The 9,494-nt window shown below is 45.7% G+C and overlaps 2 protein-coding genes across 2 annotated transcripts; one reads left to right on the top strand and one right to left on the bottom strand.

Annotated features, from left to right (window-relative positions):
- Positions 1 to 829: 829 nt before the first annotated feature.
- EMG1 (EMG1 N1-specific pseudouridine methyltransferase) lies at positions 830 to 2,857 on the bottom strand (the record flags this gene model as incomplete). Its single annotated transcript, XM_079543118.1, has 6 exons — positions 830 to 943; positions 1,315 to 1,464; positions 1,616 to 1,674; positions 2,077 to 2,218; positions 2,550 to 2,651; positions 2,726 to 2,857. The coding sequence occupies 6 exons, from the start codon at positions 2,855 to 2,857 to the stop codon at positions 830 to 832; spliced, it is 699 nt and encodes a 232-aa protein (XP_079399244.1).
- Positions 2,858 to 3,016: 159 nt separating this feature from the next.
- Positions 3,017 to 9,040, top strand: PHB2 (prohibitin 2). The gene is made up of 9 exons (XM_079540839.1): positions 3,017 to 3,158; positions 3,255 to 3,339; positions 3,416 to 3,495; positions 3,569 to 3,753; positions 5,606 to 5,735; positions 6,189 to 6,292; positions 6,761 to 6,838; positions 7,396 to 7,484; positions 8,508 to 9,040. The coding sequence occupies exons 1-8, from the start codon at positions 3,032 to 3,034 to the stop codon at positions 7,474 to 7,476; spliced, it is 870 nt and encodes a 289-aa protein (XP_079396965.1). The 5' UTR covers positions 3,017 to 3,031; the 3' UTR covers positions 7,477 to 7,484; positions 8,508 to 9,040.
- Positions 9,041 to 9,494: the final 454 nt, after the last annotated feature.

Raw genomic sequence — 9,494 nt, forward strand, 5'->3', positions numbered from 1 at the left:
GGGACGAGGCGGTGAAGTGAAACAGCAGCGTTACAGCCCTGAAACAAGACAACTGAAACAAGTCTAATAGCTCTTTCTTTTTCAGATTGTACCACCCACGCATTTGTAGGAGTTGATTTAACACTCCAGAAGCAAAGCACCACCTGCCAAGTTTGCTGTGTTGAAGTATGACTTTTTTTTCAACGTGAGGAGGGGGAAAAAGAGAAAGCACAGGGTCAAAGACCCAAAAGGAGGGGAATGGAGTTGTCTCCCTCCAGACCCTCCACTTTCTGTATGTTGCCTTATCTCTCTGCCGCCCTCCAGTGGACACTCTCGTCTCTCTGCTGATATCAGATGATTGTAAAACACTCAACACGGGCACTATATTGGAATGGAGCTACCCTCTGACTTTTCTACGTTTGTCATCCAAGATAAAGTTGCTCCTGTTCTTTTTTCATATCTGCTTCAGCTCATTTCCTCCAGGGTGCATCAGTGTGGGAGTCATGAGCTGTCACACACTACAGCGAAAGAGCTGCTGGGCCCAGCTAAGAACTTTGGTTCCACAACAAATTTGGATTTACTATCAAGGGTGATATCCACGCTGTTCATTTACAAAAAATTAAGTACAAAACACAGTCTTATGAAAAGTTACCTTTAATAGGAGGAAAAAGGGTTGGTGGGGCACCTCCATGTAAAGTTGCATTGCTCCAGGAGCTACAAAGAAGAAACTGAAGCTTTTCCTTTTCAGGAGCCCAAAGCTGCACCAGGTCCACAAAGAACTAAAAAAAGCCTCTCCAGAATCTGGAGTCACTGTATAGCAGTCCATCGTGACAGCAGCAGAGACAGAAGTTCATACTACTCCCCAGGCTTCCTCAAAGGCAGTAGTAATTTTAGCACATGTGAGGGCAGCAGAGAGGGGATAGTTGCTGATAGAGATCATCTTTTCTGTATAATCCACATTGACCTGGGGGGAGAAAGAAGAGGAAAATACATATCTGACTGTATATCAAGCTGCACACTATCACTTAATCCCATCTACTTTCATCCGTTTCAGAGGCACATCATTGCTCCTATATGACCATGGTTCATCCAAGACTTAGTATTGCCACGTTAAAGCTCCTCAAAGCAATTGATAGCCCTCTCTTCAGTGAAAGGCCCCAGTATCACAGAGCTGGGCAGTTTCTTAACAGGACTATAGCAGAGAAGGGGTTGCAGGAAAAGCTCCCAAAGAATAGTTTAAAAAAACAAACAAACAACCAACCTCAAAAATGGCACTAAAACCTACAATCATAAATATATTTACAACTCCTAAGTAAAAAGGCTACATGCACTTACTGAACCGTGGGCAAAAGCTCCCACAACAACAGTTACTGGCTCTGCTGTAGGAACCAGTTCACGCAGATCTGTCACATTTGGAACTGCAAAAGAGGTACCTATCTTCATACAGCCCACAGGTAGATGGTCACTGACTGGATTTTTAATAACCTACAGAAAAAGAAAATTAATAGCAGTGCAGAGATAAGAGGCTCTCTCAGATAGACAAGTCCACAATATATACTGCACTTAAAGCAAATACATTACTGCTGCAAAGAGGAATCTTGCACCATTACCTGTAAAGCAGTGAACGACTGCTTACCTTCAGCAATTTCTGAGGACCATCAGCTGCTCGAACACTAAGCTTATGCAGCAACTGAACTGACAAAAGAGAAGAACATTAGTTAAGCAGTCTGTTCTCTTGCTGGAGGAAGCACATTCTCTGCCTGCTGGTGAGAGCTCAACTAGAAAGAACTTCAGAGTTCCCAGCATCTTCTAAAGAAGTTTTTTAAAAAAAAAAAAAAAAAAAAAAAAACACTGATCAGAGAATTATTTTGCCATTAGCACATTCTCATGCAGGCAACTCCCTACTGTACTAGGAAGTATGGTATGTGTTCCGAGTATGTGGCTGGGAATTCACAAAAAGAAACTTTCATTTCCCTTCTCTCACTTTTTTTTTTTTTTTTTTTTTTTTTTTTTTTGAGTCAGTGTACACAAAACTCTTCTGCTCCTAACCATCACCCTACATAATTCTGTGGCCCATACAAAGCATGAATCGCTTACCCATAAGACCACAGAATCGATCAAACGTTCTTGGGATCCTGGTCTGAGGATTAACTTCAATTAAAACATTCTTTTGGGTATGGATGTAAACTTGCAGAAGACCAGCCCGATTCAGAGGGCTATCCATAAGCATGAGAAGACTCTGAAACAAGACAAAACAAAAATGTAGTAGTGGAAATTGAAAAGGTGGAAGGGAGGGATCTTGGAAAAGACTCCACGACTGCATACGTGACAAGAGACAGAGTGGCTATACAAGTACTCCTGTTATGCTGAGAAACAAGCAATCCCATACACAAATAAATAGAAACACACGTTATTAAGTACAAGTACGGTGGGTGAAGCTAACTTCATTCCCACCCCACGGCCATAAGACGATACCCCACACTCCAGGGGCACTTTCCTGCAGCGAGTGCCACACCGGCGTGGCCCCACACGCCCTAGGGCAGTCCATGCTGCCAGTACCTAGGCGGTACCTGGTGGGTGATGTCGGGCCGCACCTCTCCGGGGTCACGGCCGCTCCGCAGCAGCAGCGCCTTATGCTTGTCGCAATTAAGGAGTTCGAACGTCTTCCCCACCTAAGGCCAAAGCACGGACAGTTTGACAACAGAAACCGCGGAGCATCCCCCGGCCCAACCCCCTCCGTCCGCACCTTCACTGTCTCTAGGCTCGCCCCTTCCAGCACCACCAGAAGCCGTCGCTGCCCGCGGACGCGCTTAGCCTCTAACGGAACATCATCCTCATCCTGCTCCTTCTCCCCACGCGGCCGCCTGGGCGCCGCCATTTTGTCCGAGCCGCACAACGCAGCGTCACCACCGCGAGCGCCGCCAATGGCCGCCGCAGCCGCCCAAGATGGAACCCTTCCCCTCCCTCCCCCTGGGACCACTTCCGGAGCACGGCGGAAGGCAGCGGCAGCTTCCGGTGTCCTTCCCGGCGGAGCGCGCGGCACGGCGCGGCCATGGCGCAGAGCCTGAAGGACCTGGCGGGGCGGCTGCCGGCTGGGCCGCGTGGCGTCGGCACCGCCCTCAAGCTGCTGCTGGGCGCCGGTGCCCTGGCCTATGGAGTCCGCGAGTCCGTTTTCATCGGTGAGCGCTCCCCGGGCCCCCGCCCCGTTTTTCCGTGCCCCCCCCCGCCCCCCCCGACCCCTCCACTCTCGCTGACCGCGCCGTTTCTCCTCTCAGTGGAAGGCGGGCAGCGGGCCATCTTCTTCAACCGCATTGGCGGCGTGCAGCAGGACACTATCCTTGCTGAGGGGCTGCACTTCAGGTAGGACCTACCCCCCTCCTCCCAGTCCGGGCGCCCGTGCGGCCTCCCCTGATGTAGGCGTCCCGATCCTTCGCAGGATTCCCTGGTTCCAGTACCCCATCATCTATGATATCCGTGCCCGGCCGCGGAAAATTTCCTCCCCCACAGGCTCCAAAGGTAAGAGCGGATCCCGGCGGGGCCTGTGGGGTGGGAGAGCTGGAGCCGGCCCCGCTCACGTCTCTCTCTTCAGACCTGCAGATGGTGAACATCTCGCTGCGCGTCCTCACCCGCCCCAATGCCGCAGAGCTGCCCAGCATGTACCAGCGCCTGGGCCTGGACTACGAGGAGCGGGTCCTGCCCTCCATCGTCAACGAGGTGCTCAAGAGCGTGGTGGCCAAATTCAATGCCTCGCAGCTCATCACACAGAGAGCCCAGGTGACCCTTCCTGAGGGAGCTTCTGCTCAGATTGCAAAGGACATTTAAATTGTGCACATGGGGAACATTAAAAGGGGTGGAAGATGCATATCTGCTGGCAGAAAGGGTATGAACTGTATTCTGCTTGTGGTTTGATTCTGATACAGTTGCAGAAGCTGTACTGCCAGCTTTTGAGAGGAGCGTTGGTTTCATGATGTGTAGAATGCAAAACGTAATGTAATAATGGGGGAGGGAGAGCTAATGTAAATCATAGTGAGCATATAGCACTGGATCTGTCTTAAAATGATTGTCTGACCTTTTGTGGGTATCAAGGGAGATGTCAAGACAAACTGAACAGTTTGAGTGGAGCTGAAATGAGAAGCGGGTCAGAAGTTAGCAAAGTGGTGTTTGGTGATAGATGCTACAGAAGATTGTTAAACATTTCTGTTTAGAGAAGGGTTGGGGGGAACCTGGAAGGGTTGCAAAATTATAAAAATTACAAACTTTTAAAAGCCTTTACCTGTAACTTTATGTTTTAATAATTTGAGCTCCATGGATTCTGAGAGTATATTGGGGAAGAGGAGGCTCAGGGAAGACCTCAAGACCTGAAGGGAGGTTGTAGGGAGCTGGGGGTTGGCCTCTTCTCTCATGTAACTGGTGATAGGACTAGAGGGAATGGCTTCAAGCTGTGCCAGGGAAGATTTAAGCTGGATGTTAGGAAATACTCCTTCTCTGAAAGAGTGGTCAGGCACTGGAATGGGCTGCCCAGGGAGGTGGTGGAGTCACCGACCCTGGAAGTGTTCAAGGAACGTTTGGATGTTGTGTTGAGGGACATGGTTTAGTGAGAACTATTGGTGATAGGTGGGTGGTTGGACTGCATGATCTTGGAGGCCTTTTCCGAGCTCAGTGATTCTGTGATCTGCCACTTATCCTAAATGAGGGAGAGTGGAGTTGCTGATTTTCTTTTAAAATGCTTTGGAGAAGTTCCTGCATGAGTCTGCTGAAGAGAAAATGCGAAGTATCTTTAACTTGTTTCGAATCCATGACAGAAAAAAAAGCAAATAACAGAAATAAATGTCCAGGTTTTATTTTAGGAATTGGTCAGTAACGGGAACATCGGGGTTATGAAAGACATAAAAAGCTGTCTGGTGTGCACTGAGGAGACAACTTAATGTGTTAGATCTTGTATAACGTGAATGAATAGAAAAAGAGGGTGTGGCAGCAAAGAAGCAGTATCTGTGCATTGTTTAGGTTTATCAGAAGCAGAGGACCGTGGGGTAACTGTGAGACTTCTGAACCAAGTGAGTTAAATTGTGTTTAGCAGTCTTTACTGTAAAGTGATATGTATGAATCTATGTATGAATCTTCTGAATCTAAATATGGAGCATTTAGATTCAGAAGGAAAGAAAGTGACTCCTTGTAACTTATGTGCTTGCAATTCACTCGATGAAGGGTTGAGGAAAAACTCAAATTCCAAACGGTGGAAAATTCAAAGTGCAGGAGAAAATACTTACTCCAAAACAAACATGGCAACTGTGCAACTACGTATGATAGGATGTGGAAGGTAAAAAAATAATAAAAAAAAAACCTTCAATAAGTTGGGTTTTTTTCTAGTGCTAATTGTGTAGCATTGTTAAGGAATTATAAATAGCTGTAATTAAGTTTTGAAATGCTACACATATAGCTCTGAATATGGAGAGTGAGTTAGTGGTGATAGATTCAGAGGACAGGCATTAATGTCCAAGCTTTGTTTTAGATATTGTCTCTCTGGCATGCTGTGGTTGAACTGAAGAGCAGTTGTTCTTCAGTATTGTAGTGCACAGCAAGTGAGAAGCAGCCTGTGTGAAGTGCTGTTGCTGTGCTTGTGTTTCAGGTGTCTCTGCTCATTAGGCGAGAACTCACAGAGAGAGCCAAGGATTTCAGCCTCATCCTGGATGATGTGGCTATCACAGAGCTGAGTTTCAGTCGTGAATACACAGCAGCCGTGGAGGCCAAGCAAGTGGGTGAGTGCAATTTATGCCTTGAAAGGGTGGGTTGCTTTTCCCTTTTTATTGTATTGATAAGCAAGGAAGCAAATCTGAGCTAGCGTGTCAATATTTTTGCATTGATACAACTTCAGGGTTACAGGCCCCAGCTTCCTTAGTAGTGGAGCTAACTAGATTATTCCAAGTATTAGCAGAAAACTTTGGGCCACAGCTAGTGGAATGGGTCATGAATGGGAACTTCCCTACTACTTCCTATGGGAAGTAGTACTTGCCATTATTATACTTAGAAGTTGTGGTTTTATTAAAAAAAAAACAATGGCAAAATTATGCATTTCTTTCTTGTGGATGTGGCCCTAGAATACTGTCAGTTCTTACAGAAGCATGAGTTTCCCAGGCCTCAGCCATAGAGTCGTGGCAGAGGATTCAAGAGATGGGATCTGCTTTGAGTGCTTTTATCCATTCTCTCTGCAGCTCAGCAGGAGGCACAGCGTGCACAGTTTCTGGTGGAGAAGGCCAAGCAGGAGCAGAAGCAGAAGATTGTTCAGGCTGAAGGAGAAGCTACAGCTGCTAAGATGATATCCTGCTTTGGGGTGTTTTGTGGGATGTGGCTTGTGAGCTTGACAGGCCTTGGAATTTGTTGCATGGATTCATGTTTAGCAGACTTTGAGGAGATGATAGCATCAAGTAGGTCTCGGGTTTGTTTTTCCCTGCAGTTTGTTGGAGTGAGGATTAAATGCAGTTACTTGTCTGAGGTTACAGATCAGGGCAGAAGACACCGCGAGCCTTTGCTCCCTGTTGTAAGATGTAATTACTGTTTGCTGTGTGGGGCAATAACCTTGTACATTTTGGAATTTTTACATTTGGAAACGTAAAAATGTGCTTGCCTAGAGGCCCAAATTAGTGGGGTAGCAGTGTTTTGGTTTTTTTTCCCTTTGAGAATTTGCTGACACGTGTTCATATATTTGTGTGAATTCCTTAGGAGGAATTAATTGAAGGCAGTGAGTTTCAATTAGCAGGTTTTTTTCCATAACTGTACCCTGCACCTCGGTGAAGCTCTGAGCAGGAATCCAGGCTACATCAAACTACGTAAGATACGAGCTGCTCAGAACATCTCAAAAACGGTGAGTAGGAGAGCAGGGAACTTCCATGTTTCTTCTGCAGTTGCTCTCTCCTTCCAGCCCGGTGGCCGTATGATGAATTTAAGGCGAATGTGACCTGCCCTGTCCTGATCTTTCTCTCAGCTCTGGTCTTTTTTTGATCAAATAGATCTAAAGATTTAGTTAGCAGTGATCGGCCATTATATGCAAGGCTAGGAGTTTATGCCCTTCATATGACAAGGCCAGATCCAAATCAGATCTCATCACCCTCCCTCAGCTGCAGCCACCACAAGCCCCTGGCTTGCTGCACACTGCAAAGAGGGGACAGATAGGCATGGGATCAAAGGTCTGTCTGACAAGGAGACAGAATGATCACTGCTTTTTAAAAGTCTGACGGCACTGGGATGGGAAGTAAGGACATTACGTAGTTGGCTTTGAAAACTGTATTCATTTAACTAAGATTTTAAGTATATACAAGCAAGAGTGCTGTATCTTGAGGGAGAGAGTGATTATTAATGCTGTCCTTCCTTGCGTATTTAAGCTTTTTTCCATACGATCTCTATAACGGATTTCTTTTTCAGATTGCTGGCTCACAAAACCGTGTGTATCTCACAGCAGATAACTTGGTACTGAACCTGCAGGATGAGGGCTTTACCAGGTAAGAGGACAGGTGGCTGCTGGGGGGCAATTTACCCACACCTTCCTTGTGAAACTAGTCTTTTTTCAGGAGCTCTCTCAGGATCTTTCCTCTGAGATCCTGATGCAAGAGAACACAATTAAGTAGAGTGCACTCTTGCTTACTGCAGAAATAAATTATTTTTTTTTCAATCCAATGATTTTCTCTTTTGTTTTTTCTTTCCTCTCCACCCCGCTACAACATCTCCTGGCACAGAGGAAGGTAGGACGCTCAATTTTATTTTGATCCTTTTGTTAGTATTTGGAACAAGGACATTGATGTGTTGGTTTTTGGCCTGGGTGTTGCTTTTCTTGGGCATTTCTGGCTACCAGCTCATTCTGTTTGTACCTCAGTTCCCATTTGTGATATGAAGTTTGAAGCCTTTCCTTGCAGGGGCCATACAAACATCTACATCAAGTGGGAGATGTGCGTGTGTCTTGGAACCTTGCATGGGGAAGACAGGAATAATAATCTGAGGACTGTCCTCTAATCTATCCCACCTGTATTGGACATCCTGCTGTTAAAACAGAGGGCTCTATGGAGGCAGTTAGATGGTTATAGTATATTGTGTTGATTTGGTGTAATGATCTCTTGAAAAGATGTTCTCGTCATTCTCCAAAAGCTTTCCGGTCCATGTTAGAAAACCTCACTCTCCGCTTTCAGAGCCAGACAGAATCTTATGGTTTTAGCCTCATTTGTCCAGTGCTAACTGGACAGAGACAGAGCAGAGCCAGTTGAGTTAGTAGTGTCTGGCTAAAAGCTTAGAATCCAGAAAAGAAACCAGAGCTGGTTTATTTTCTATGCTATCTCTGATCACCTTTGCGCCTGTTTGGCCAGATTCTACCTTATTTGTCCCAGCAGGCTTAAGGGGGTTCGAAGAAAGGTCTTCAAAGGACTTGAAGTCCACATTGTTGGAGTGTGACACTTCATGCTCCCAAGTCAGTAGTAAGGGTCTGGCTCAGCTTTGCCTGTGCTTTCTGGGCTGATTACTCACTTTTGTCTCCCTCGCAGTGACAGTCTTCTACTCAAACAAGGGAAGAAATGAAAGAACTGAAGCCTTCTAGAACCGCCAGCGCTGACCAGCAGAAGATGGGAGTGAGGAGCTTGGAATTTCCTGCACATTAGCTTTGTTTGACCTCACTTTGAAATTGTTACGCCTGTAACCAGATTTGGTTTCCATGCCCCGGCTCCATCTGTAGTGACCCAGCTGTAGGATTGGGTTCTACCACATCACAGCTATAATTCCTTCACCTCACCAGTTAAATCTGGGGAGGGAGCAAGGGGACTTAGTGATAAAACTAACCTACGTGGATATAGTAATTCATCTCTGATCTTCATTAATCTTAGATATCTGTAAGGTAAAATCAGACCTGTTTTTTATTTTTGGTCAAGTGAGGGAGTTCTGCTGCCATCAGCACAAAACCTTTTTCTAATAAATTTGGATCCCAATACTGAATTCAGGAAAATACCATTCATTGGGTGCCTATCAACTGCTGGAATATTTATCACTGTGTGCTCAGTGATTCTTTCAAACATTTGTAAAAATTAAAAATCTCAAAATTTATACTGTGTGTGGTGCCTAAAAAAGAGGTTATTTTGCACAGGGGAAAGGGGAGCTGAGCTGTTATTTGATTGCAAGCAGTGCAAAAGACTTGGGTCAGCATTCAAACAAGTACACCTTTATTTACAAACAGAAGATAAAATGAATGTCACACCAAAGTCTGGCATATTTACAGCATTCAATTGTAGGATGGAAAAGAAAAGGTTATTGTGTAGAGGGACAGGATAAAGAAAAGGGGAAGTTTCCTGTTGAACAGCAGAGGAGCTAAGCTGAAATAGGCCAGAAATTAAAGATTTTAAAAGATGATTTCTCAGGGAATGCTAAGCAGGCTAAACTCAAAGAAGCAGAGAGAGATGTAGTCCCTGTAAAGCTCTTCCTTAACTCCTCAAAAAGAGGAACTGCTGAAGCAGCAGTGAGTTTGGGTGCCAGTGCATGAGGATCAA

The sequence above is a fragment of the Tetrao urogallus genome (assembly GCF_951394365.1).
Source record: "Tetrao urogallus genome assembly, chromosome: 1".
NCBI lineage: Eukaryota > Metazoa > Chordata > Aves > Galliformes > Phasianidae > Tetrao > Tetrao urogallus.

What these genes read in the sequence shown, in the direction of transcription:
- PHB2 (XM_079540839.1), top strand. Translation starts at nt 3,032, where the DNA reads ATGGCGCAGAGCCTGAAGGACCTGGCGGGGCGGCTGCCGGCTGGGCCG. An exon ending in CCGCGAGTCCGTTTTCATCG is followed by an intron (nt 3,159 to 3,254) that starts GTGAGCGCTCCC and finishes TTCTCCTCTCAG; the next exon opens with TGGAAGGCGGGCAGCGGGCC. An exon ending in AAGCTACAGCTGCTAAGATG is followed by an intron (nt 6,293 to 6,760) that starts ATATCCTGCTTT and finishes TGTACCCTGCAC; the next exon opens with CTCGGTGAAGCTCTGAGCAG.